The 27,882-nt window shown below is 35.3% G+C and overlaps 4 protein-coding genes across 9 annotated transcripts; 3 read left to right on the top strand and 1 right to left on the bottom strand.

Moving 5' to 3' along the window:
- The first annotated feature begins 709 nt into the window (after positions 1 to 709).
- Positions 710 to 5,690, top strand: LOC105136182 (acyl-protein thioesterase 2-like). 3 transcript variants are annotated; one of them, XM_011041422.1, is made up of 11 exons: positions 710 to 829; positions 913 to 995; positions 1,491 to 1,590; positions 1,686 to 1,800; positions 2,788 to 2,824; positions 2,982 to 3,051; positions 3,258 to 3,362; positions 4,135 to 4,285; positions 4,413 to 4,495; positions 4,914 to 5,007; positions 5,121 to 5,690. In XM_011041422.1, the coding sequence occupies exons 3-11, from the start codon at positions 1,560 to 1,562 to the stop codon at positions 5,206 to 5,208; spliced, it is 774 nt and encodes a 257-aa protein (XP_011039724.1). In that variant the 5' UTR covers positions 710 to 829; positions 913 to 995; positions 1,491 to 1,559; the 3' UTR covers positions 5,209 to 5,690. The 3 variants fall into 3 exon arrangements, with proteins under 3 accessions (XP_011039724.1, XP_011039723.1, XP_011039721.1); XM_011041421.1 differs by lacking the exon at positions 913 to 995; XM_011041419.1 differs by lacking the exon at positions 710 to 829 and having other exon boundaries at positions 838 to 995.
- Positions 5,691 to 6,257: 567 nt separating this feature from the next.
- On the bottom strand, positions 6,258 to 12,337 carry LOC105136181 (CRC domain-containing protein TSO1-like). 2 transcript variants are annotated; one of them, XM_011041417.1, is made up of 12 exons: positions 12,099 to 12,337; positions 10,991 to 11,145; positions 10,347 to 10,896; positions 10,168 to 10,218; positions 8,858 to 9,462; positions 8,673 to 8,744; positions 8,398 to 8,581; positions 8,221 to 8,319; positions 8,050 to 8,116; positions 7,552 to 7,717; positions 6,716 to 7,457; positions 6,258 to 6,623 (listed from the first exon to the last, which is right to left on the bottom strand). In XM_011041417.1, the coding sequence occupies exons 1-11, from the start codon at positions 12,189 to 12,191 to the stop codon at positions 6,740 to 6,742; spliced, it is 2,760 nt and encodes a 919-aa protein (XP_011039719.1). In that variant the 5' UTR covers positions 12,192 to 12,337; the 3' UTR covers positions 6,258 to 6,623; positions 6,716 to 6,739. The 2 variants fall into 2 exon arrangements, with proteins under 2 accessions (XP_011039719.1, XP_011039720.1); XM_011041418.1 differs by having other exon boundaries at positions 6,716 to 7,415.
- A 6,588-nt stretch (positions 12,338 to 18,925) lies between these two features.
- Positions 18,926 to 20,406, top strand: LOC105136179 (TATA-binding protein-associated factor 2N-like). Of its 3 annotated transcripts, none has more exons than XM_011041415.1 (4): positions 18,926 to 19,110; positions 19,328 to 19,715; positions 19,809 to 19,922; positions 20,034 to 20,406. In XM_011041415.1, exons 2-3 carry the CDS (start codon positions 19,336 to 19,338, stop codon positions 19,900 to 19,902), a joined length of 474 nt encoding a protein of 157 aa, XP_011039717.1. In that variant the 5' UTR covers positions 18,926 to 19,110; positions 19,328 to 19,335; the 3' UTR covers positions 19,903 to 19,922; positions 20,034 to 20,406. The 3 variants fall into 3 exon arrangements, with proteins under 3 accessions (XP_011039717.1, XP_011039718.1, XP_011039716.1); XM_011041416.1 differs by having other exon boundaries at positions 18,927 to 19,110; positions 19,336 to 19,715; XM_011041414.1 differs by having other exon boundaries at positions 18,929 to 19,110; positions 19,331 to 19,715.
- Positions 20,407 to 24,330: 3,924 nt separating this feature from the next.
- Positions 24,331 to 26,295, top strand: LOC105136178 (uncharacterized). The gene has a single exon (XM_011041413.1). It carries the CDS (start codon positions 24,726 to 24,728, stop codon positions 26,004 to 26,006), a length of 1,281 nt encoding a protein of 426 aa, XP_011039715.1. The 5' UTR covers positions 24,331 to 24,725; the 3' UTR covers positions 26,007 to 26,295.
- Positions 26,296 to 27,882: the final 1,587 nt, after the last annotated feature.

The following is a 27,882-nucleotide window of genomic DNA, read 5'->3' as shown; positions in this document are numbered from 1 at the left end:
TATTTATTTTATTTTATTATTGTTCTTAAATGTTACTGTCGGGGCATGTTGTTTCCTAATAAATCAATTCGAAATACAACTTTAACAAGTAGAAAAAACGGTGGCGCTAAAAAAAATTATGTATAGTCATAAATAATTCAATCATGCAATCTTGATATTTACCGGTGGCTGTGGTTTATCATGATTTTGTTTTGACGTAGAATATCCTGTCTTTCATATATATATATATATATATGAATTAAAAAATATAAGTATAGTCTTAATAAAGTAATAATCTCGATTAAATATTATTTTTGTTTAAACTTGAATTTATTAATGAATAGATTTTCATGCTCTTAAAACAGTTGATTTATATAAGTTTAATTGTATTATTAAAAAATTGATTTGATCATAAATTATGTTAAAATTTAGATCCAATTAATCTAATATTAAATTAGAAGGTTTGATGAAACCGATTAATTAATACCTTAATCCATATTTTGTGCATAAAATAGCTTATATGCTAAATTAATTAATATCTCTTACTAGCACCTAGGTTTTAAACATGAAATCTTCATCTTGAGAAGCTTACTTCCTGATCTAGAGGATTACTGTCCCAAAAAATTATTGTAGTGGAATGGATGTGTAGATATGCTAGAGGGGTAGTTTGGTCATAGAAATAGTGGTTGCAAGAAAACCATAAGACCATCGATATTTTGGACGCATATGTGCTGTGGGGGTTCCACCGTCAATGTGAACGAAGCAAACAAAACAAAGGTTGTAAGAGAGAAAGAGGAAAGTGAAATTTGAAAAAGGCCTTATGCTTTTAAGGGTTTTATTCTTAACACAGGTTGGTGCCATTGAAAAGCTTAAACCCCACTTTTCCATATTCAATATTATTATTGTTTTTTCTTTATTTCTTTTTTAATTCAGATCTTCATAGACAGACATGTAACAAGCAAGCTCACGGTGAAACTAAGTTGAAGGTTTCAACTTCAAGATTTGCATGCTAATGGGTATCCATTAGGCACTTCAAAAATTGAAAAAGACGGGTTCCTTTTGTTTTCTTGAAATAATAAGGGAAATATTTGCTATTTGTGGTTATGTTTGTATATATTCCTGGGTTGCTATAGTTGAAGCACTTTAGTTGTGCACTGTCCACAAAGAATAGATTCTTGATGTCTTTGCATTGCTACCTTGAAGTCTTTGTTAGCTCATTTTCTGCATCTATGTGCCAATTTGATCTGTGTGGATTCGTTGTTCATGAAAGGCTGCTGCTTTATATATATATATATATATATATATATATATATATATTTCTTGTCACTTTCTTTTTCTTCTTTTCCGGGGTGCCTTTCACTTTCTGGTAGTTTCTTTGTGGAAGTTTTGAGGCAGTGTATAACTGGTGCAAGTAAGAGGTGTTGATGTGGATTAGTGGGTTATATTCCATCTTCACCCTCTTATATGGTTATAAATAGAGGTGTGGTCAATTTTTATTTTATTCATTGCAGGAACTCAAGAGCTCAACTTGAACATTCATAAAAAATCCTGCTCAGTTTAAGTTTGTTTGGTGGAATATAATGAGCTACAATACCTCCGCTGTAGGATCTGGTTAGTCTTTGTTGCCATTCTTGTTTATGGTCTGTGTGTGTGAGGGTCGTGTGGGCTTTAGGTATTTTTTGAATTCATCAATTTCAACATTTCAGGCAGTAGGAATACTACAAGAACATTTGAGTTTGGAAGGACCCATGTGGTGAGGCCTAAAGGAAAGCACCAGGCCACTATAGTTTGGCTGCATGGCCTTGGTGATAAGGGCTCAAGGTGATAATGCTAGCTTTATTCCGTGAACTGGTGCTTTTATCGCTGTTAATTTTTTCTTTCTCTTATTGGTTTCCATATGAAACTTTTTTAGCTGAAGAACTCATTTTTCATGCTGGTTTATTGATGCAATTGGAAGTTGATTGTTTCTTATCAGAAGCAACTTAGTTAATTGTCTATTGTCTGAATTGTGGATTATTTGAATCTGCATGGAATGGCAGCTATCAGGATTAGGACCACCAGTTTTTTTCATAGCATCTATCATTATCACTAAGTGTGATCCTGCTTCATGAACAACACCTGGTGAAATTCTATTCTCTTTATCTTGAGCATATGCCCTATGTGAGAATGGACTTGTTTTCCTCCTACAAAACCAGAGAGAGAGGGAGAGGGAGAGGGAGAGTTATGGAATGTCAATAACTTGTCCTGTTCTGCTGGAATTTTTGGCATTTGTTTAACTTCTTGAACTTTGTGTCCTTTTCCACAAGATTCTTATCATGATTGATTTGTTGGAGAGGGAAATTATGCATGAATTGTTTAAACACGATTAACTGTCCTTTTCTTCCATCTCCTCCATTGATCTAAGCTCAAAGCCATATGTGGATATGCCAAGGCTTAGAATAGGGGACCGCTCCTGCACTAGCTTGTCCTTTCAATTGGCTGAGAAATTATATTACTAATGATATAATAATTTTAATCGTTTAATTGTTCATTTTTTAGAATATGTTTAGGGAAGATCAAGTATGAGATTGATAATGTCATATAATATGAACTATACTATTACCATTATTGCTGAGGCCCAGTGCTCAACTTTGAGGGTGGTCCCCAGATGTTGGAAGGTGTTTCCCAAGTTATAATAAGATGCCTTCAAACTTCTTGAATAGCTGTAATGACCCCTTTGCAATTGGATTTTGATGTGTTGTCGAGGGAGTTTGGAGAGTACCTTATGGTGACTGAATGAATTTCCCCCTTCTGTGCTTTGTTTTGCAGCTGGTCCCAGCTCTTGGAAACCCTTCCTCTTCCAAATGTAAGTATAATTATTATTATAAGTGCTACACAGCTTCTACTTGCACATATGCAACATGCATCACTGTATGCCTTAATCCTTCCATGTTCAGAAAAATATATTTTTAGCAGACGAAAGTAACTTAATCATATGGTTCTGTTTGAATTTGATGTGGCAGATTAAATGGATATGCCCAACTGCTCCAACCAGGCCAGTAGCAATATTTGGTGGATTTCCATGCACTGCTTGTAAGAACTACTTTGTGGATTTTTTTTCGTCAAGTTCACAAAATTTAAATGGCTGCAAGCTCCATTACTTGTCATAAGCTAACCTTGCATGACACTAACCTGCAACTGTTTTTATGTATCCTGTCAAAATGAAAGTCTTCATTCATGTCTTTAGCTATAGTGCCAGTAGAGAAGATGGTCTGAATAGCTTATGTATCTCATTTCAGGGTTTGATGTTGGGGATATTTCCGAAGATGCCCCAGATGATTTGGAGGGGCTAGATGCTTCAGCAGCACATGTTGCAAATCTTTTATCGACTGAGCCTGCTGATAGTAAGTAGCTTTTCAGTGCCATTTAGCCGCCTGTCCTGGACTTGAGGGCAATTCATGGTCGTAAACTTAGAGAGGCTTCAGTAGATCAAAATGGTATTAATGTGTTTCTCCAATACAATGCTTGAACTAAAGGGTATACTTGAGAACATGCTGCAAGCTCTTCCACTGTTGCTCTGTACTTTGGCTGTCTACGTGTCCGAAGGAGAGCAAAGAAGCTTACCATTCTTTCTTACATTGACAGTCTCATTTCTATGAACTATTTAAAACCCACTGAGCTATTTATTTATTCATTTGTTTGCTGTTGTTTTTTTTTGGGGTGGGGGGTTGTCTTCGATTTTGTTATCTGAGTGTGCTTTGAGATTTGAGCAAAAGACCTCACTGTTTTCCTTGTATGATCATTGTGATAACTCAATCTGCAAATATTCTTAGCATGCAATAAACTTCATCGTGCATCCATAAAGTTTTTGGTTTGTTGGTCCTGTTTGCATGTGGATTTGTCATGCATCACCAGGAAAAGGCTGTCAGATGCATTTTGAAATGCGCTCCACTTATTTAGTTGTATTTCTAGTCAAATATAATAAGGTATGGCCACAATACTTCGACCGAGGCATGAGAGGTTGGAAGCATGTTTTCTTAAATTGGTCGGAAATATGGATGTCCATATTGATATGCCTGTTTCATCTTAATTGCACTTATTTTAGCATGTCAATGTTGAATACTGCACCTTCAAGTGGTTCAGTAAGTAACCAGTGTTTTTATCATTGTTTTTCAGTCAAACTTGGTGTAGGTGGCTTCAGTATGGGAGCTGCAACCGCTCTCTACTCTGCCACATGCCACATTTTAGGGCAATATGGGAATGGAAACCTGTACCCAATCAACTTAAGTGTAGTTGTTGGTCTAAGTGGCTGGCTTCCATGTTCAAGGTTTGGTTTCAGAGTTCTGACATGTGAACCGACATAAACACCTTAACCATGATTAGACACATGATAAAAGATGAAATACAGGTGTTGGTTAAGCAATCTATTCAGAAAACTATTTCCTGTCTTGCAGGACCTTGAGGAACCGGATGGAAAGATCAGATGAAGCTGCAAGACGTGCAGCATCCTTGCCCATCTTGCTCTGCCATGGCTCAGGTATTGGCCTTCATCCCACAGGCCACGGGTTTGAATGCATTCATTTTCATTAAGGATATCTTCATTGAGAAGCAGATGGAAAGACAAGAACAAATTTTGCTATCTGCATTTCTAATAACTTTGGTAGAACGTCATATTTGCATGTACTGTAAGAAAATATGCTTGTTTTCAGAAATGCGTATGACTTGCAAACAATTTGTAACAATAAATCATAGTATACCATTTACATGAAGCTAAATTTTCTTATACTCTAAGAATACTTGAAATGGACAAACAAGATAATATTGTATGCAGTTCCAGAGAAGTGAACTCGCTGTTTGTCTAGGCTTTTTAACTGCTGATTGGTCCTTTATAGCATAATGGTGTAAGCTGCGTTTACCGAGCTATAGTAAGTCCATATCTAACTTTCTGGTCGCAGGTGATGATGTGGTTGCACATCAACATGGAGAGAAATCAGCACAAGCATTAAGTTCAGCTGGATTCCGAAATCTTACATTTAGAAGCTATAATGGGTATATCTATCTCCCACTAGGCATTATAGCATATCCAACTATATAAACATTTTGTTACTGGCACAAATAATAATAATAATAATAATAACAATAAATGTTCTACTTCCATGCAGGCTTGGCCATTACACAATCCCTGAAGAGATGGATGAAGTTTGTAATTGGCTTACCACGAGGTCAGGTCTCGACGGGCCACGGTCTTAAAAAAGAACTGTCAAGGAGCAAGGGCACACGGGGTTACAGAAGAATGTATAATGGATAGGAAAGGCATTCCAGAATATATGCATGGTGTGGGGTTTGTGGTATAGATCATGGTTTAATTCATTATTCCTCGATGTCATTTTCTTAAATAAACTCCTTTTCTCAGTTGATTTTCTTTTTTGTTTGGGCTTCCTATCATATTCTGATGGCTAGCATGGGCTTTTTTAGTATTATTGGGTTTTTTTTTTTTCTCTTTTGCATCTAGAGAGTTGGAAAGGGGGACATGGATGATTCTTTCATTCTCTGAATCCAGGAAATTTTATGAGCTATTTGACTGAGAATGATGTATCTGTGAGGTTACCAGCATTAGATGGATTTCAGGTACAAAGGGCTAGCTATGGGCTGGCTTCTCACTCTTTCATGATGTATTGTTTCGATCATATCAAGAAGCATTTATAATGTCAAGGCCAGAGAAAGTTTCTTAATCAAATGTTCAATAAACGACTAACAATTCAAAACAATCTGACGAATAATGTTTTTCCAGTTTTCATAAAGCCGTCTTGGAGCAAAGCATGGCTAGAAGCTAGCCCAAGCTCTCAAGGCCCAAATATATGTATATACATGGGCTGAGGCAAGCATGACATAGCTAGGGCAGCTTGGAATAGAGGCTCACTGTTAAGTTTTGGGTGTCAAAGAGAATCAGGAATTGACCTCTTGACAACAACTGGCCCTGCATCAAGCCCCATGCATTGGGCTTTAGTAAATTGCCATGGCAAGCTTGATAGAGCACAAAGGCTCACGAATCCAACTTAAACGGACAGATAAAAACTCTGACAGGGCTATGCATGGATGCAACTCTGTGCAAGCATGCAAGTTAATCAATCGATCATCCATAATCCGGTTTTTGTAGCAAAACCGAAGGCCAAGTTAAAAATTATTCTACCGTCTAATGAAGCTGTGAAGATTTTTACCACGTAGAGAGCTGGAAGCAGTCAAAATTACTTGATAAGATTGGACATTAGAAAATCACTGTGAACTCATACGACTTAGGGTTAAGAGAATGGAAATTTTGTTTTTTCACTGATCAACAAGGGCAACCTTTAGTACTATCCACCAGCCATTAATGAAATTCAATCGATAATAGACACATCTAATTGCATAACAGAGAGATACGAACTGGAGATGGAAAAGGAGCGGTGCAAAAAATAACTGCATATAATGATGCCTGGCCACATCTCTAGCATGAGTCACGTATATTCCGAACATGGAGTCACTCGAAATACCTACTTAAGCAAGATTGTGACAATCAAGTATCTATTGAGAACCATACGAGGTCCTTATCCGAACCTGGCGCAAAATCAAAGCCTCAGACCACAGCTGCATATGTACTTTCCTGGGAGGAATTATATCCAACACCACTGCAATGCAAAGGAGCACATTGGTCAATCAAGGATAAGAATATTTATCAATAACGTTTTTGCTAATGGCAAGAAACATGAATAAAACTCACCTAAAGTGGAAAATGTCTATATTTCTAGTATTTCTGTTGGGTGCAATCTTTGGAATCGCGACAAGGAGTGAGGGGCGGGAAAGAAGGCACAGATTTCAAAATGAACTTGCGCCCGCGCCCACTTTTCAAGCCTGCTGAAGAGCTCGATTGAAACTCTCGAATGTGACTGTGAGGCGGAGAAACTCGCTTTTTATTAGGAGAGCTTGTTTTAACAGATGTGATAGGGGCAGAAGAATCCTTTAACATTTCGGGTGTGTCATCTTCCAGAATGTCATAAAGCCCACAATCAGAGTCCTGTGATTGATTTTTTGTCTCACCTAACCGAGTCATTGGGGTAATTGGTGAACTGTGCCAACGAAGAGAACTGCCAGATGAGAGACGAGCACTTCCAGGATACACCTGAGGTTGTGAAACATTTGCCTTATCCTGCGTTTTAGACGAAGCCGAAGAAGCCATCATGATTGAGGAAGGATTTGGCAGTGGAGTATGATCAGAGAAATCAGCAAGTTCATCACATTGTGGTGAGAATTGGCCCGTTATTTCAGTAATGTTATAATCTAGTTCCTGACCATGGGAAACTATGTCCAGGGTTTTACTTGTTTTTGGAAGCATGTCGTTGCCGTGTGAATTGCTTGGAGAACTTACGGATTTTGCATAAGATGGCAGCATAGAAAAATCAGACTCAGACGATAAGACATACCTACCAGGAAGGAGTTGGGATTTCAGTGCATCCCTTTCATGGCTAAGAAAAAAGGAACAGTTAGCTATTAAAACAACCTGGACTAAAAGATTCTAACCTCTCCAGAACAAATGCATCTTCATCAAAGAAATAGTACCTGAAGTACTCAAATGATGGTGTTGGTGGTGTGAGGCTGCGCAGATCGTATAGCTCAGCATGTAAAAATTTATTGTTTGCAACCATTTCCAATTTCTCATCAGCCATGCCTTCTAAACTTTCTTCATTAGCTCTGTTGCTTACTATTTCTGGAGTCATGGCATATTCTGTAAATATATAAACAAAAATCAGTCATCATTCCACCAGTAGAATGGTGATGTTCACTTCTATTTTTGGTGCATCCAAACATTATGTGACAAAATATCTTTAGCCAAAATTATGAAGAATTTATATAACTTTCCAGATGTTATGTTGTCATTAGATTTAATCCCTTAAAGAGCTGGGAGGAGAATCTACAAAGGCTGAGACTTGAATTTTCAACTATTTTTTGAATTCAAACCACAGAGACTCCAAATTGGGCAAAATCCTATCATAGTTTATGATAAACGATGGCAGCCAAAGAAATGAGGCAAAATTTAGTTTCTGCATAATTCCTCACCTTCTTTCCTACCGTGGATATTTCTGCACCCTTCACATCGACAAGCATTGGAGCATCCAACATTAGCCTTTTAAAGTTTAAACATGAAAAGATAGAAAAGGTAGAAATATTGAGAAATGGATAATTGTGACAAAGGTGATGACAAATTCAGGTATTGACAAAATACTGCACCTGATAGCATTCACAATACTTTTTCACACACATTGACCTTTTGCAATTGCATCCTGTCTTATGCCTCCCTGAGTATGGTGTAAACAGGTCTACATCTTCCTGTGAAAATGCGAACATGATCACCAAATTCCCAGTCAAAAAGAAATTGCTAAAAAACCAAAAAAGATGGTTTGGTACCACATCGATTGCTTGAAACTCAGTCACATGCTGTACAATCCTCGGAGCGAAAGCAAGTGGATTACGTGATTCAATTTGTTGTCGTGTTTCAAGAACAGTATCTTCATATTCAGGCCTGTTAAAGCACCCCTGGCAAGCACAAATTGCAGCACAGTAGATTCCAGCTGCAAAACAATCACAGTATCTGGCCAAATAGGAGAAAGTTAAAAAGAAATAATAATATAAATAAATTACACATGTGAATATGACTACCAAGAAAACTTGAAATCACTCACAGTTTCAAACATTTAGTCTTCCTACAGTTACAACGTTTGCAACCATCACCATCAGTGCTTGATGCTTTCTTCCTGGAGATCATAAGAAGTTCAGTGGTGCAACTTAGTTTGGAGAACAAACTACACGCGCACGTGCATAGAGAGAGAGGGAACAAAAATTGATGAAAATTATCACATAAACATGCCTTTTCTTCTTGGGGCTTGATGGGCTGAACTCCTCAAAATTGCCAGCGTGCTCTGAACTAAATCTCCTCTTATTGTGTGGGGTTACCTGATGTTCTGGTGGCTGCAAGTTATTGAAAGATTCCATGTTGTGAAAAGACTCGGAAGTGGTAGAGCTTGTAGCAAGTGAAGCCTTAGTTTGGAGCACCCTATCTCCCGCAGTTAATGAGACTCTCTCAACTAAATTTGATAGTTTGGAGCAACTAATTTTGTTCTCCACTAAATGGTGACTCATGATAGGTCCTGATGCACCGCTTCCCATTGGCAAAGTGTTGACAATGCTATTGAGATGCAAGCCAATACCTGAAGGCTTGGAAACAGCTACCGGAGACTTTCCACTTATATTTGCGGAAAACATAGCAGTCATAGTTTGCTCCTTGAGGGAAGAGATAGTTAGCTCCACCTGAGATGAATCCAAAATCTCCAATTCTGTACTGGAAGCAGGTGATATTGAACCAAATAAATTGATTGCTGGATTTGGAGAATAGGTACCATCCTTTGTAGTTTCCTGTTGAGCTTGTTCAAACTGAAGGCAGCGTCTACTCATGCCGCGTTGGAGCTGACTGGCCTACATTTTAAATTGCAATTACACTACTCAAGAAAGAAAATCCTACTAAATTTTGATTACAAAAGAAATAATGAGGGCTACTATTTTCATGATGATATGTGAAAGTGCGCAAATGATTTGCATTTAAAGTGGCATGACCCAAATTACATAAACCATGAGAGTGCGCATCGGGGGCATGTTTTTATCATGCAAGAATAGATTAAGATATCCATAGAAAAGCCATCATATGGACTCGCATGAGAAGAATAGCACAGCAAATCCAAAACCTTGAATGGGATAGATTATCTGTAGAAAAGTTTTTCTTCCACGTATACTTCAACAACACAAGAAGAATCACCACAATTTTCCCTTATCAGCCTTTTCTAGCATGCCCATCCATAGTTATCACTCCTCAAATGTTAGACATTGGCAAGCTCCGTGAATTTAACTTTATTCCTGTTAAACAGGAGAGGCCCATTGGACTAGAACTTGATTCATCAGAACTTCGTAATTAGGAAAGTTCCTAAAATCGTGATTAGGAAGCACAACCAAAATAAAGCCCGCTACTGATAACAATTTTTCATTATAGATTCTTAGTGGCTATGAATTTAACTGACCAATGAAATGAAAAAAAAAAAATCTCATTTGAAATATGCATGGTCTATCAGCCTCTCTGCTCTTTGGAAATAAACTTGGAAGATGAATTTAAGATAAAACTTTTTATACCTCTGAACCATTATATGTTACGAGTTGAATAGGTTCATGTGGATGAGCAACCTGAAAAGGAAGTAGTTGAGTGAAAAAGTAAACCTTAAAAATTACAAGGCGAACACTCTCATCTTTTCACAACAGGGTTCACACGTTCTATTCCTAGTTTCTTAAAAGAAAATAAACGCTGTTATTACCTGAGCCCCTGAAGTGTAGCATTGTTGCCTAGAAGCATGGTCTACAAGCAAGTCAGACCCAAAATTTGGGCAAACATGAGATGGTTGTTTGGTAAGGCTTCCCTCCTCTTTAATCTTTTCCATCTTATTTTCAGATGTTGGCTGCTCCTTAGGATCATCTCCATCTTGCTCAGGCCTGGCCTGAGACACCTCCCCTTTCGTCCCCTTATCATTTATGTCATCAGATTCTACTATTTTGTAGTTGGTTAAATTACTTTCTGATGACTGAAGTGCATCATCAGATTTTTTCACGTTTGGGTTTACCAAATTAACAGAGTCTGCACAATCTGCATCCACAGGATCAGATAAGTACTCATCAACACAGCCTGAGGAGCTGCCAGGTTGGTCTTGTTCAGAGTTATTGACATTGTCGCTTGTTTGGGCATCAACAATCAGACTGCTAGTCAAACAGATACTAGATCTCCCCATATCCTCCGGACCATCAACAGATTTCTTGCTTCCATCATTAATCTTAGATGTTTCTGCCCCAGATATCTGAGGATATTGAAACCTGGGAAAGCAAAAAACTAGTCACGTAAACAGTCTTTAAACCTTAATTCAAGCCCTTTAAAACAGTAAGATCAGTGAAATCTAGAATCTCGAACCTTCGCAAGAGATTTATTTGACGGTCTGATGCTGTGTGTGGTGACTTGAAGACAAGTGGAGGAGAATTGATTCCTAGGAGTCCATGTGCTACATGTGCAGTGTTGACAGGCTTAATAGGCGATAGATTGCTTATGTAGTTAGAAAATGGGGATTCCTGGAAACAGAGGAAGCAAAGTACTCAGGATATCCACATATTTCCCTTTTTCCAATTGGGAACATCCACGATTCTTGATAACATGCACAAGAAACTTTCTGGAGAACCCTCTATTTTCATAACGCAACAGCGCATCTAACGATATTAAACCAAAAATAAAACTAACAGATACCAATCACTCACCCACGAGTTGAAGGGTATAGTTATTAAAATAGAACAGGAGAAAACCAAAATCTTACACTTCCCACCAATTGTGGTTCCAAAGGGAATTTCAACTCATTTACACACCACGCAGCAAAAACAATACGAGTAATACTACTAATTACAGCCTTCGGATGTATTTTCTCTTTGACTGGTTTTTATTAACACCCGATACATTAAGGAACCATAATCTCCACGCAGGTTCCATACATCCCCATATGCTTGAACAATACTAAATGCCTTAGTTCAGAAACGAAAACATGTTTGCAAAAAGCACATAATTCAATACATTACTCCATCCTTAAGCCAATAACCCACCAATGCGACTTCAAAACCTACTACAACAACACAAAATTCTCATCACAAAGTCTACAATTCAGATTAACTAAATATCTTCAACTACGATCGTGGATTACTCGAATGGAATCATTTTTTACAAGCTAACCACATATCTTCACCAGCAGGAAAAAAGAAACACCCTTAGAAATCATTAAAAACAACGAAGCAACAGATTGTTAAAAAAAAAAAACAAATGCAGCCCCAATTTTAAGCCCTTTCACAAAATTAAACTAAAATAAATCACAACTAGATCCTTAAGAAACACACAAACGCAATTAAACCAAACAAAATTCCTACAAAAAATAAAATAAAAAACCTAAGATGGTCACACTGTATTGTAAGAAACCAGCAAGCATAAACACAATTAGGCAAAAATACAAAAGCGGAGTGAATTAATCAAGAAATGAAGTTACTTGAACTGGAGGAGAATCTGATAAACTGACGGTGGTGGCAGTGGCGGGGATGGTGGTTGTTGTGGTGGTAGTGGTGGTTTTAGGAGAATCCATGTAATGAAACCCTAATTTTGATAATCCTGGAAATCAATTGCTGCATTGTAGTTTATCTTCTTTTTTTTTAATCTACTCCTTTCAGGGTGAAACTGAGAGTAGAAAAAAATTGTATTTACTTTTTCCTATTTTTAATTTTGATGTTATTTTGGGGGGAAGTAAAGATAAAAAGAAAAATAGAAAAGAGACGTAAGCTATTGACGCGGCTTTTTAAAAACAGAGCGGGAAGTTTTTTTACATGCCTTGTTGGGCCTCACTTGTTTTGGGCTTGCTCTTAACGGGCTCCATTTGTATTATACTGGAAAGGCCATGAAGCCCGATTTGATAAGTAGAGGACCGTCTCCTTCTGTCAAGTGTCAAGTACTTGGAGTTACGGCAGTTTGGAAAGTCGGTGGCAGTTTTCCACAGTTTCTCATGCGGGGGGAGAAATAGTCGGGAGAAAGGGACACGTGTCTTAAATTGTGCTGAAACTTATTGATAGTTTTATATTGTAATTTTCACTCCATTTTTTTTACATGTAGGCTTGGGTAGCATGCAATGTATTGCGGGCAATGCAAGTTAAGCGGGTGAGTAGAACCATTGTGCGTAGTACACATGTTAACAAATTTGTGTATGGTTTTTTTAGTTTGTGAATGATTTGAAATTGCTTCTTGTAATAAATTGTATGTTTATATATATTTCATAATTTTTATTTATATGTTTGTTTGTTTAATAATATGGAAGAGTGTGGTATAATTTCTTGATGAAAAAATACATCAGTTACTGGATAAATATAAATAAATTAATAAAGAAAAAACTGAATCTTACTGGGGGTTGGGTTGACAAATCAAAGCTAGACTATATAATTTTTTTTTTTAAAAAAACAAATATTTATCAATGAATCCCAAATTTCTCAAATAAAAAAAAAAAAAAACTACAAAATAAAGTTTTACATTTACATTCCATAGTTGATAGCTGGGCAATTTATTATTATTAAACTTGACATGATTTAACTGATTGACCTAGAAAATATATGATTTAGCATGAGTTTTAAATTAAATAAATTTTAACATTAATCTTATAAAATTTATTTAATTTATGATCTAATTTATTTAACTGATCTAAACAAATTCAATTAAAATTTTTTGGGTGAACACCAAAAAAAAATTAGCTAGAAACATTTTAAAAATATAATAATATATTTAAGTTGATTGTAATCAATAAATTAACTTGATAATTTTAACTTTAACGATTTTCAATTTTAATTTTATAAGTGAAATTTTATATCAAGTATGATAATCATGTGGTGTTGGAGCTCGACAAATATCACCAATTAAATAATTTTTAATTAAAATCTTGTTTTTTTATTACAATTAAATCACTGCCCTAAAAAACCTCAACCAACTTTAACATCTGAGGATTTGTAGCTTGAAGATCGGTCGTCTCAAGTTGAATTAGATGACACCTATGTTTGATGGAATCTTCAACTCAACTGAGTTACATAATCTGATGCGAACGTGAAGACGAAGTACAGCTGTACGGGAGACAGGGGAAGCGAAAACACATCATCAGACTGGGCTCTGCCTTCACATAATGGGCTCAGTTGCACACTAAAAGTGGTGTTCTTCAGGTTTCAATCTTTTTGCCCACCAAAGCCCACAGGCCCTTATCATTGCTTAAATCCGCAGCAGGCCGTAGATGGATCCTAGCTCCTGGAAGCTATGAACTTCAATCAAGCAAAGGGTTCTTGAAGGTTACCCACTAACACAGATCTAATCGAAAGATTTTTCTGGCTATTATTTTTTAATCAAAATGCACATTAATCAAAATCAAAGTTTTTTTTTATAGATTATTTAAAAACACATTTCCTTATCGACAAAATACATTTAAAGATCTAATAAAATCCATCGAGACGCCGATGCAGGGTTTAAACTAATAAAAAATAATTAAAGAAGAGAGCATACGGATAAAATTTGATTAGATTGAAAAGGATAAAAGTACATGCAGAGGCTAGACGAGCCTAATAGCTCTAGGCCCAAAGAAATTTTTTAAAAGAAAAACAGTAGACAAAAAATTTTAACACCTGGAGAGATAAGAACGTAGGTAAGCATGAAAATTTGAAAAAGTTTTTGGATGGCCGCCACCCCTACTCCCAATGTCGGACCGCCCATGGATCTGTCTACCATAAACTAGGAGTTACTAGCCACGGTTTTGTATGAAGAATTCAGGCGTGTTTGATATAATTTTTGTTTGTTTTTAATGTTTCTTGAAAGTATTTCTGACTTGAAAAACGTTAGTTATTTAGGAGTTTGGTAGATGTTTTTAAAATATTTTTTAACTAAAATTACATTAATTTTTATTTTATTTTATTGTTATCAGCATTTTAATATAATAAAAAATTAATTTGATGTATTTTTAAATAAAAAATTTTAAATTTTATAAAGTATAATTGGACTCAATACTGAACAATATCTTTTTAATATTTTATTATTATTTTGATATGTTAGCACAAAAATAAAAATCTAAGTTTTTTTTTAAGTTTTAAAATTTATTTGAAAAAGCAGCCTCGTCGTGGTTTCAAATATCCCAAGGAAATTATATACTAAATGTATTAAATTAAACTGCATAGCTAGAACCTAGCCTATGATTCTTAATTAAAATACCATGTAAAGTTTTCCCCTTTTCTAACCTTTAACCATATAAGCACCTCATGAGGAATTTGAAATTGATTCCTATCTCTGATTAATTTGCTTTGCTAATGCAAGTTGGATGGAAATTACCAAACACAATGCTTTGCTCACAGGTGAGAGGAGGGCTGTGCCCTAAGGAAGATTAAGCTCAAAGAGTTGATTCTGGGGAGTCTGAACTCTGAAGAAGCACAATAAAAAGATATCGGAGGAACAAAAAGCAAAAGAAAAGAGAAGACTTTTAAAATTGTTGATGATATCACGTTCATCTCTACCCCCTCACGTGCATGCAGATCCTAACACGCATCACGTAGAACATTTTTTATTTTAAGAAAAAATTCCATGGTTTAATTATGACTAATTTTCCTTTATATTGAAATTTCATTTACGATAATATAGAAAATTTCATTTACTATTCACCCAACATTTCAGACATACTAAAGATGCTAGCCTGTTTAAATAAAATATATTTCATAAAAAGAAATTCTCACACCCGCATTTCTAAAAATCAAATATGTAATTAATATGCAACGGCCCAGCGGTGGAATGGCGTCCTGCGCCTTCTACTGTCACGGGTTCGAGCCTTGGAGTTGCATGCCTGTCAGCCCCGCGCTGCCTTACCTGCCTGCTGGGTTTGCAGGGTGTTCAGTGGGCCGTGGGGATTAGTCGTGGTGCGCGTAAGCTGGCCCGGACACCCCACGTAAATCAAAAAAAAAATAAAAAAATATGTAATTAAATTAATTAGCTTCGTTCCTTCGCATGGAGGGATCAAAAGGAAAAAAGAAGAAGAAGAAGAAGATGGATTGGTTAAATTAAGAGGATATATAGTTATTTTTTCTAGGATTTGAATCTGAAATTTTCTAACAGAAATTATTAATTTCATATAAATACTGGGTACAAGCCATTTGAAAACAAGATGTTATGTAGTAATTTTTATAGTTGTGCAAGAACAATTAAAAATTATAACTTTATTTTAATCAAGATTTCAAAAAAATATAATTTAAATTCATATAAATTTATAATATGTATTAATTAATCAAATAATTTAAAATTTACAATCGAGACAGACACAAACGACACCAAACCACGTTGTACCACGAGAACAAAACCGAACCAAAGTTTATGCATTACTTACTTTTTCCATAACCAAAAATACAAAGGTCACATGTACGTACGTCGTCAAGAGAGAAAAAGGAAATGCATCAGTGATGTTTATGTATGAAATTACAGGAAAAAGTGTATATAAATTCTGGTGTCAGTATGGAAGCTGGCATCTTGTAATTGGAGAGATTAAAAAGAGAAAGTAGACTTAGAAAGAGAGTAGGTATATGTATACGTTGGGGGAGCAATAGAGGGAGGGTTTGGTCATGGTCATGCATGGAAGCATTTCCCAAAGAGAATCGAATCCGCCTTGCTTTTTGCTGCTTTTTCACAGTTTTTGCCACAGCCTTCTTTAACACTCCCCAAGAAAATGGTGGGTGAGTGTGTGTGTATTACTTGCCTTGCATGGTATTAATTGGATTTAATTTTATCAGTAATTGTTCTTCTTCTCTTTCTTAAAAGGGAGGAGAAAGAAAGGGAATGTGCATTAATTAGAGGATATAACTCAAGAGGGGATTGGGAATAGTATTAAGTATGAGAAGCTATAGCGGAGGAAAATGACACTGAAAAAGCCATTGCAGGAGTGAAGATGAAGAAAAAGAAAAAGAAAAGATGGTCAAAATCTGAAACCTCGAAGACTTCTCTTCCATCATCGACTATCTTTATCGAAACTCTCTACCATTTAATTTCTTTTTCTTTAATTTTTAACCTTACTCTCCTAATCAATTAATTAATCACTAATTCTCCCCTTCGAACCTTCCCATCAAATACTGTACAGAGAAGAACAGATAGCAGCTATAGCCCTATTGCTCTGTTTTTTTCCCCCAAGCAATGTGAGGGGATCCTACTATTTAACTGGAATGCAAAAGGACGTTCCTTGAAGTTTGCAACTTACAACTAGCCATGCAACTTTTACTTTTGCTTCAACCATGTTCAAACATCGATCAAGCTTGCAAGCTGGCCTCATTGGCAAATAATTTGTTTCCTAATAGATATTACAAGTTTCAATTCTAAGACTAGACTGTGAGAATATATACATATAATTTTAGTTTGAATTTTAGCACTTTTAAAATAAGAATCTCCATATTTACTGTTTATGTCTTTTCTATCTTAAGAAAGTGATCCCTAAATACAACTTTATTTTCACAGAGATAAACCGTTAGAGAATGCTAGATAACCATGAAATAAAAAAGAAACTCGTAAGGAAAAAGAAAGCCTAATTAATACAACTAATATCAAATAGAACATACATATTAACATATTCTAAGAGGGCATGATTAGCTAGCCATCTCATTCTAGACATAATTAAGTAAAATTCGATCATATTCAGTTAGGAAAATTAACTTCAAATGACTATTAGGTAGCTGATTATATACTGAGCAGGAATAATCATAATTAATTTCAATAGGTATTGCTTGGTGATTTAATGTTGTTTCCTGTAATAATCACTATTGTGAAAATCAATCAAAGCTTTCTTTTCATTCATTCATTCATACATACATACATACATCCACAATTCAGAAATTAAAAGCGAAGGAAGAAATTGGGGTTTTGTGTTAGAACCCTTTTGACTTATCTTCCACAATTAAGTCCCAGGAAGTACAAAATAAAAGGAATATTCAAAATTGAAAAGGAAGCACCATTTTTCCTATACAGTGACTGCTGGCAAGTATATTATTGAAAGGAGACATGACCTCTTAGATTGTTATTCTAAGATAAGATCATAAGATGTGGGGTCTTCTCTCCAATGTTTTTATATATATACACACACGTAGAATATTCAATTTGTCTGGTAATAAGTTGTGAATTTTGTTCCTCCTTATCCAATCCTGACCCACTAACTCAGCCCAATATTCCCCGATCCCTCTACTTGCCTTCATTCTTTTTGTAAGAAAACAAGTAGCTAGAGATCCCTAAAATGCCATAGTCAAAAGGTTTTAATTTCCTTTGGTTCATTGTATGCAGGAATAAAAAGATTTTGGTAGGGCTATGTTGTCCCGACTGGTTACAATACATACTGTATGTGGGGACATGCACAGCGGCAGATGCAGTTCTGGAGAGTCTCATAAATCCCACAAAATCTTCAACTCCTTGATCTATATTCTGATATGCATGCCAATAGGCAGAGGCCGCAGGCTACCTAGGAGCATCATGCTGTATATTGTTGCAATGATTGATATGTGAATTCTGAGAGAGTAGCAAATTATTTAGACAGGGAATTACAGCGATGGAATTCTGATTTCAATTATTAAAGAACAGATTCCAGGGCAAGTTCACAAGTGCAATAGCCTTTTGCAGAACTTGCTGGGACTTGATAATTGGTTATGATCATGTCAATGCATCTGAAAAAAATAATAATTAAGTACGTACCCGAGCTAATTAATATGTAGCCAAGGCAATTATAGGTTATTGATAATTAAGGATACAATTAAACATACTGTTTTTTATGTTAATTTAGTTCTACACGAAGTGATCATTATGCAATTACATGTAATCAAATTAATTAATTAATTAATCCTGAGGAAGATTAGCCCTAAATTATACTGCATGCGCCCTTAATCCATAGAAATAAGCTAGGCCCCAGACAGATAAACTTGTTACAAAATTTGATTGGATGGATCAAAACTATCTTATTAATTATAATTAGTTCATTATGTAGGATAAATTTTTTGTCAAAGCAAGCCAAGATCAGGAACAAATCCAAATTACACCCAAAAAATATTTCATAATTTTCTTTGTTTTTTAGTTATTTTAGGATTTTTTTTTCAACTTAGATTAGTTTAGCACCTATTTAAATAATTTACAAGTTATTTTCATAACCGTTTTAAAAATTATTAAATTTTAGAATATATAAAAATGAATTTTTTCTATAGTTTAAGATTATAATCTTAGAGTTTGCAAGATCTAATTTTTTATCTCTCGTTATACATCGCGTAAGGGAGCAAAGTGAAGAATATGAAAAAGAAAGCCGAACCCTCTTCTGCCTACCTCAATCTACCCCATTATCGAGGTCTAAAACAAGTATATAAACAGCCTTAACCCCAACACTTAAATCACAAGTTCTTAAACAATCTATTGCTCTTTCAACTACTAGCTAGGTTACACTTCATTTCTGTACGTGTTCCTTTCTTTCTCCTTTCTTCTTTCTCGAGGTAAGGACTTTGTCCGTCTTCTTTTGGACCTAAAAGCTTGTATGTTGGTCACATTTTCTCTCCTGGTATTTAGATTCAAGCTCCATGTATCACTAAATCATGCTTCACAATCACATTAATTTTGCGTAGAATTTTTATCAGTACAGATATGCTTATAAAAACTGTAGCATGCATCTCCTTAATTAATGCACTAACTGACTGGTTTGGAATATTGGAGAAGGGAAGATGAGCAGACCAGGAGATTGGAATTGCAGGTCATGCCAGCACTTGAACTTTCAAAGGAGGGACTCATGCCAGCGTTGCGGTGATCCAAGGCCCGGAGAGAGAGACCACTATGGAAGTTTCGGTGGAAGATCATCAGGGGGCTCATTCGGATTTACGGGCCCTGATGTTAGGCCTGGTGATTGGTATTGCACGGCTGGCAATTGTGGAGCTCACAACTTTGCTAGTCGTTCAAGCTGCTTCAAGTGTGGTGTGTCCAAGGATGAATCCTCTGGTGGTGGACTTGATGCTGACATGTCACGGATGAGAGGTTATGGCTTCGGCGGAGGCGGAGGCAGTGGCTCTAGCCGTAATTGGAAATCCGGAGACTGGATTTGCACCAGGTTAATGCATATTAATTTGTTTGTACCTTTCAAATCTAAAAAATACTCAATTGGGCACTTTTTTTCTCCATATTCTTAACTTAAATTTCACAGGTCCGGTTGCAACGAGCACAACTTTGCTAGCAGGACTGAATGCTATAGATGCAATGCACCAAGAGAATCTAGCAGCAACAAGTCCTCGTATTAATCATCGATATGCATTTTTGTGTAAGGATTGGCCTTATATATATATGCGCACGCTGCGCGAGCGTGCATGTGATGATACAAATTTCAGTTTTATTCAGCTAACATACACTTTTTTCATGATCCAAAATCCAGGTCCTGCAGTGCTGCAAGGAGGGAATTAAAGACGAAGGCTCATGAGAAATCTTGGATTAATCTTTTTGCTCTTAATTTCCTCTAGTTTTGTTCTTTTGGATGGCTGTACTCTTAAGCTGAGAAGCTTTAGAAGGATCATGGGAGTGAAATTAAGTTCAAGGAGAGCTATATATATCATTAGCTAGTAATTTGTCAGGTTCCTTAAACATATATAGACATGTAGTTCTGTACTTGGTATCGATGTCTTTGTGTTTTGAGACAGGTTTAAGCCCTTGTCGTTCAGTCTAAGGTGTGCTTGATTTAGCTAAATTAATTATGAAATCCCTCTCCTTGTTAATAGAGTTATAATATGTTTGCCAGTACTAAATTTCTTCTTTTTTTTTCTGGCAATGTTCTAGTATAAGGTTTACAAGAATGCTTTTCCTTACAGTGGTCCAAGGAATATTTGACTTAAAATTACTGTAAATTAATCACCATTCTCCATATCTCTGAAAAAGCAATTAAAAGGAGTTCTTTCATGGACCACAGTGGGATCTTTTTGGTTAAACCAATGCAAGATAATTAATGGATTTTGGATTCAATGGATATCTTTGAGAGAATTTAATCAGCTAGGCTTTAAATTGACAAAATAAGCATCATATCTTCCCAAGAATAAAAGATATTCCACCATAACACTATAAGAGAATTGGATGCACATAGCTTCAAGGCTATATATATAGGATGCTAAACTAAAATCAAAGTTCAAATAATTTTCAGCAATCTACAGGAATGGTCTCTCCTTAGCTAGAATATTAACTTGATTCATCCTTGTGGGTTAATTCAATAATCCATTAATTTAAAGTTTGATTTAAATTAAATTTATTTTTAACTCATTTAAAAAGTAAATATCATTAAATATAGAAATAACTCGATATTATAACTCATATTTTTATCGAGTCAGTTAAATCCAAATAAAACTTGAATATTAAATTAAATTCAATAATATTTTTATTAAAAATCACGTCATTTCAGTTTATTCTATATTATATATAATGTTAAATTATCGAAGTTCATTTGCAAATTATGGATAAAAGATGTTGAGTCATTAACATCTCTTATTGGTTCCCTAGTTGACCAAACGAATGATGAGCGAATGACATGGATCATTGACTCCTTTCTTTGTACAAGCAACCAGCTTATATAAGAGTAGTTGTTAGCACCTCTCTTGGCCGGATCACCATGCATACTTATGTTCTTTTCTTTCTTGATATAGAGAGTTACACGATACTCCATGATGTTTTCTGCAACCATTCTTTCTATAGTTTATGTTCTTGTTACTGTGTGATACTCTTATATTCTTATATAAACCCTAAGCTTGCCTTCGCGCATGTGATGCTATTGTCAAATACATATGTTTACGGGAAAAAATGTTGATAAATTAAAGATTGATTATATTATAATATGTTTTCATTAATCAGTAAAAAAAGACTAGTAAAGTACACCTCAACGGGTATTTGCGTGTCTCATTTTCTTAAGAGATGATCTCGAGTTAAAAGATCTTATTTAATCTGTAAAAAGAAAATAGGAAAAATTAACCACTTATCACTCTTGTGCTTGGCAACAATGGAAAAGTAAGGTATTTAAAATATATATATATATATATATATATATATATGTCGACTTTATGTGCTTTAATATTTAACGGATAGGGTTAGCTTTGTGTAATCTAATCAACTTCGAATTTCATCAGCTCTAACATATTTAAAAGTATATTTCACATAGGATTCCAAAGTTTAGCTTTGATTCCAAAGCTTTTAAGGCTAACCTTTCATGGGTTCCCTCATTGACCTCTTGGGTATACGTTTAACATGAAAATTGATTGGTCAAAAAGTAACCACACATTTATTAGTGTCTGCTACTACACTCCATTGTATAGCTTTTAGCAAGATTCTTTGTTTCACTTTAAGCTTGGCTTTATGTTACTTCATATATCTTGTTGATGTTAGTGAAGTCAAGTACTTGCTCATTTAATCATATCACCCTGGTACATGTCCATGTTGCTGGTGCAGTTATTTCTTTCTTTCAGAGGTTTATGCGCCATGTTTTCACTGCGTTTACCATGATTGCATGCCCACATTCTCTTCAGAAGAAGGTTTAACTGTTTAGTTCTTGATTAGCAAACATTACTTTAAGTTGGAAGCTTTAGTGACCATGGAAATGTAAAGAAAGCGTGTTTAATTATTTCTAGAGAAGACGACGAGGATATCTCTCTTTGATCTGTGAAATTACGTGATTAAAGATTATTGTGGTATTAGGCTTGGTTTTGCTCCCTTCTATTTTTCTGTTTCTTGCAATTCGATTTATAGTTATAAAACTTGACATAGAATATGGTTTATATTCAGGTTAACTTGTGTTAATTTAAAATAACATTTAAAAAAGTAAATCAAGTTTTATTCAAGTTTAATTGAATTCAAATCAACTTTCTTGTAATCTGCTTGAAATCTAATATGGACGAAGTTTAATGTCACCTGCTTATCACTATATTTGGGTGACATGTTAACCTAAACACACCATGCTTGTCACTGTATTATTTATAAAAAAATTATCGGTTTATGGGAAAAAAATAATTACTTGGAGAGTTGCATTGTTAATTTTGTTTGATTTTTAAGCTGAGAAGGGCAGGACTTAAAGTGCTAGATCCACTTTCTTTCCTTTTCTTTCTGAAAAGATGAGTATACAAAGGTAAAATTTCTGATAAACGTACAGAAATTGGCCTCGGATCGATGATTAGAATAAATTCACGATGGTTTGCGAGTAGATGATCATTTTAGATTTTCTGATTACAAGAATGGGGAAATATCGATCGAAGCAATGGCATGATCAATTAGTGAGTTATATATATATATGTGCTGGGAAAATTGTTTAAATCCTGGGAAATTGATGAGGGATCAAATCCCATAAATGGCTATGCAATTGAATCCGAGAAAGAAAAGACAATTGATGGGTGGTATTGCTCAGAAAAGAAGAACACCAACATCTTTAATCAATGTCAGCTGGGGCCCTAAAAGCTATGAAAAACTATATAAAATGGCAGTGGATTAAGTACAAGAGTTGAGATTTAATTATCAACACTGTGATGGTCAATGGAAGCAAAAACAAGAGAAGCTTTTATCCAATTCAAGGCATAGGAATTAAAATGGGTTTAACTTTGATAAAAGTTTTCCCTTTTTCTAGCTTTTATAAAACCAAGCATGCTCCAATCCTATTAAAGCTTTTCCTTTGCTTCCTTTTATAAACCAAACATGTTGTAGCTTCCTAGCTAGCTAGCTAGCTAGTCTTTCTACACACCTCCACACAGCTTGGCTAATGCCATAATTCGAGGGAATTCATTTCACATGCTCTTGGGAAAATTATATGAATCTTGGGAAATTGATGAACAATCTAACTCCATAATTGCCACAATGTAGTATGATATATATATATATATATATATGCAATTGAATCAAAGAAAAGATAATTGATGATGGGTGGTATTGCTCAAATCACCCATTTTTTATCAAAAAGATATAAACAAAAATAGTATCATGACTGCCTAGAATTGTGTTTCATGAATATTTTAAAAAATAATAATAAAATATTATTTTAATATATTTTTAAATAAAAAATATTTTAAAAAATAATCGCTAACACACTTCCAAATACCCTTAAAAATAATTGATAACTATTTAGAATCTATTTGATTTTTTTCAAAAATAAAAATAAAAATAAAATTTTGACAAAGAGGAATGCAATTTTATGTTTCATTTTGTTAGTGTCCTAGAACAAAAGAGATAGAAACATGTTTGGTTAGAAAATAAAAATGTAAAATAAATTTATTAAAGTTCTATGATTTTTAAAAAATAAATTATAATTTATTTTATATATATGGCTTTCAATTCACATTTAGCAAACTCACTTATTCATATTCTCTTTTCTTATATATATTTGTTTAAATTAATCCTTCTATGTTAATTTAATTTTTTTTTATTAAGGCTTATGAAATGATTCATAATTAAATTAAGTTTTGAAAATCAAGAATCTGCATAAAAACTTTAGAAAGAACATGCTCATGTGAGTTTGAGTGGTTTTCTCACATTTTGTTTTCTTCCCAGCCAATAAGAAGAAACAATGAGCCAAATTCAAAATCAATTTAAAAGAACTTAAATCAATCAAGATTATGGGCCCATGCCTGATCCACCCAGGGGCATAATGGTGCTTTTTCGGCCCATGAAAAAATCATGAACCCACTTTTTTGGGTCTGAAGAATAGATGGCCCATAGTTATCAATTTCCGTCGTAGGAGAAAACCAGATCAAAACAACAACGGCTATATAATTCAAACAACGGCGACAGCAATTTTAGTTCAGGTTTCGCGCTTTAATCTTCTTCTCCATTCATTCAAGATCCTAAACTATTTCCTTACAGTAAATTTCGTTATTTGTTAGTGTTTCTTTATCACATAATAGCTCACGACAACATTTGTTTTTGTATGCCGGATTTGTGGTCCACAACTTGTTCGATAAAATGTCTGAAAGAAAGCTTTAGTTTTAAAAGAATTGATTTTGATGATGAAATTCAAGATCCATTTTTAAGAATCCAATATCTTATCAGTGAATATTGTTAGTGTTCCTGCTGTGTGGTTTACTTATTATTAGATAGAGGAGGTTGTTAGCTAATGATGGTGTATAGACATGTACAGAAGTTTCTCACCGGTGCAAAGTGCTTTGAATACAAGAGAAATAGAGTTATCCATTTGAATTTGAGGTTGTTTCACTCATCCGGAGAAACCCAAGAAGAGGTTTTGCCTATTGAATGGTATGAGAAGGTGTTTCCAAAGATAACAGAATTGAGCCACCAGTTAAAACATGTGGATATGATTGATGGAAGGTTAGTGAATGTCAATGATGGGTCTGTCATTGTTGATGAGTACATTGAGAATAAGATGCACACTTTGAAGTCACTTGTAAGGTTTTTTGTTGGGTCTCCATCTGTTCAGCAAAAAGTTTCGGAAAATGTGAAGGGGTTGTTGGTTGATGGAAAATGTAGGAACCCAGTTGTCAGTTTTAGTAAATCAAGTGAAAGAGAGCCAATGCTTGTGGATTCACTTGCTAAAGTTAGTAACTTTCTTAATGTATCTGCACAGCAGAGGAAGGTAGTGCGTTTCACTATATGCCAACAGGTTACACAGCATCGGATTTGGCGAGCAGCGCTGGAGGAGATACTAAATGAGCTGAAATCAGAGATGGATCTATTGAATTATAATTGTTTAGGCAAAGGGAACAACATGGGGTATCAGATAGTTTCAAGCTGTTTAAAGTTCTTAAGTGATATGGATACTTCATCTGAGCATGACTCCACATCGTGGATGAGGCTTGCACCTGCTAAACGCGTTGGTTATCCTCCTACTTGTGGTGGCTGGGAGGATGTTCTTGAGATGTTTCATGATCTTATTCAGTGTTTGAAAAGTGAAAAGTGGTCAGTTCATCATGTGGGGAAGCTTGAAGCCATGAAAGAAGGTTTGTCTCAAATCAAGGATGTGTCGATTGATAAAAGTCTTGGATACAAGGATGTTCAACATCAAGAAAGCTTGGTTCAGAAGAAGCTCTCGAATACGTTGGGTCACTCTTCCCGCTGTTTGTTCACACTTTTATTGTATTACCTTTATGGACATGTTAGAGACATCGAAGTTGACATACGTGGTGGCATTTATGGTGGTGGTGGTGAGAGTGCATTCCTCTTGAGCATGGGAAGGATTTTGACTTCAGATGAGGAGGAGATGGTTTGGAGTGGGATGAAGCAGCTAGACAGGGCTCTTAGAGTATTCAAGTTCGTATGGGAAATAGCAGGGATGAAAGGAGTTCTGGAGCTGCAAGGTCATCTATGGTGTGTTGGGGCCATGGATAGGACACTCACATATAGAGGAAACATATTTTTTGTACATGGGATTAGTCTTTGATCAAACTGGTATCTCTCCAAATCAGTTCTAATCTTAATAATTTTATAATGGAATTTGATCACTATTTCATTTAATATGGCGTGTTCAGTATTTCAATGGAAGCCACTGCCCTATACTTCTCTGTCAGTTTATCATCTGGAAACAATACTAGATTTCTATGCATTCTAAACGTGTAACAGAGCTATCTCACTTGAACGTAAGGTCCTATTTTCTTAATTTTTGAATATAAAACCTGCCGAAGAAGATATGAAGGAGGTATGTGATGGTAGCCTTTTCTTTTTGAAACACATATAGCCACGTATAAGGAGATGGGAAGGATTTATACCTGGCATAATCATTCTTTTTAAAATCTGTCCTTAGAAGCATGAGTGCTCTGTTCAAAATCAGCTAGTTACTCTTTCCTTCATTTGTGCTATAGGCCTCCATTTGATTCTATTAATTGAAAACAATGGTATAGGAAGGTGGTCTCCAGCTTTTTAATCTTTAAGAAGATATAGTTTTTTCATTCACCTAGTTGTGAATCTTGAACAATTGTTGCAGTGACTCTAAAAGGAATGGATAAAACAGTAACTCTTGTTTCTCTGATGTTTTTCCTTCACGGTTTGAACTTGCAAAGCAACAACTAACGTAAGAAATGAGGAAGCTGAGATTGTTCCTTCTCTTACACTGTCAGCTTGTGAGGAAGTAATGTTTTTTATTCTTTTTATATTCAGTATTCCTTCTAGATCAGGCAAAAACTACTTGAATCATTACTGGCAATATATTAAGATAGTTGATGGCTGCAGTTTTACAGAAACTCACAATGTCATTAGACAAAATGAGACATTGACAACAGAACAGAGACTGCACTCACGAGGTAATACTTAGCATACTGCTCAACCCAAAGCAACTTAAAACAGAAAGAAAAACAGTTTGGGAGTACATACACTGACAAAATAGAACACACTGCTGCTTGTATAGCATCTGGGATAATAGAAACGATGGCCCATGGATTATTGAAGTAATCTTGTTTTAAAGTTGCCTGCCACTTGTGCCATGGATTTCTGCAATATGCATTCAGCTCTTCAACAAGACCAGAAAAATATAAATGATCGACAATGACAATAGTCTCTTTGACAAGGCCATGAAAAAGAGCTGACATCCCTTCATCACCCCATAGCTAGTTTTGAACAGTTCCGTCTTGAACAAGTAATTCCACATCCTTAGCAGTGTTGGCAAGGTGATTGATGATGATCAAAGTCATTTATGTAGTTCTTAGAACAATGGCATTGCTCAGATGCCAGCAGATTCCTGAATAAAAGCTCTGTTGCGCCAACTATTTGCAATCTGGGTATCTCTAGAACCCCATCACTGAATTTTATGTTAAACAAGTTTTTGCTTGACCCAAATTGAAGTTGACACCAGCCTGATGCAGCTCTGTTGCACTGGATATGATCAGAGTTGTGAGTTTCTTTTTTAGTTCAACCGAGCAGGTTTATGGAAAATTCTCAGAAAGTAAACTAGATGTTCTACTATCTGAGATCTCTCTTCCATTTCCTCCAAGTCTCACATATTTTTTGAGACTCACAGGTAAGCTCGATGATGGAAAGCCTTTGACCTATACCAGACGGCAAGGTTATTTTTGCAGGACCAAAAGGATCCTCCAGAATAAGGAAGCTGATTTTCAAGTAATCAGATGTCGAGCCTTATATCTTGAATCGTCCATGGTTTATTAAATACACGATATTTTCCTTTCCGTTTCGCTTTGTTTTGAAATGATAACAAGACTTTAATAATGAAGGCAGCATCCACTAAAATCACTATTATGAACTATCACTGCTAAATTCTATGGTTTCTGCATAACAATCGCGTAACCTTTTTTCCGTTTCTTTTACGT

Source organism: Populus euphratica, unplaced genomic scaffold, assembly GCF_000495115.2.
Source record: "Populus euphratica unplaced genomic scaffold, PopEup_1.0 scaffold51.1, whole genome shotgun sequence".
Taxonomy (NCBI): domain Eukaryota; kingdom Viridiplantae; phylum Streptophyta; class Magnoliopsida; order Malpighiales; family Salicaceae; genus Populus; species Populus euphratica.
The sequence above is the reverse complement of the archived record's forward strand: the minus strand, read 5'-3'. Positions and strand labels throughout refer to the sequence as shown.

What these genes read in the sequence shown, in the direction of transcription:
- LOC105136182 (XM_011041421.1), top strand. Translation starts at nt 1,560, where the DNA reads ATGAGCTACAATACCTCCGCTGTAGGATCTG. An exon ending in TACCTCCGCTGTAGGATCTG is followed by an intron (nt 1,591 to 1,685) that starts GTTAGTCTTTGT and finishes TCAACATTTCAG; the next exon opens with GCAGTAGGAATACTACAAGA. An exon ending in ACATTTAGAAGCTATAATGG is followed by an intron (nt 5,008 to 5,120) that starts GTATATCTATCT and finishes ACTTCCATGCAG; the next exon opens with GCTTGGCCATTACACAATCC.
- LOC105136181 (XM_011041417.1), bottom strand. Translation starts at nt 12,191, where the DNA reads ATGGATTCTCCTAAAACCACCACTACCACCACAACAACCACCATCCCC. An exon ending in CAAATAAATCTCTTGCGAAG is followed by an intron (nt 10,897 to 10,990) that starts GTTCGAGATTCT and finishes TTGCTTTCCCAG; the next exon opens with GTTTCAATATCCTCAGATAT. An exon ending in CCATCATTTGAGTACTTCAG is followed by an intron (nt 7,458 to 7,551) that starts GTACTATTTCTT and finishes CTTTTTTCTTAG; the next exon opens with CCATGAAAGGGATGCACTGA.
- LOC105136179 (XM_011041415.1), top strand. Translation starts at nt 19,336, where the DNA reads ATGAGCAGACCAGGAGATTGGAATTGCAGGTCATGCCAGCACTTGAAC. An exon ending in GGAGACTGGATTTGCACCAG is followed by an intron (nt 19,716 to 19,808) that starts GTTAATGCATAT and finishes TAAATTTCACAG; the next exon opens with GTCCGGTTGCAACGAGCACA.
- LOC105136178 (XM_011041413.1), top strand. Translation starts at nt 24,726, where the DNA reads ATGATGGTGTATAGACATGTACAGAAGTTTCTCACCGGTGCAAAGTGC.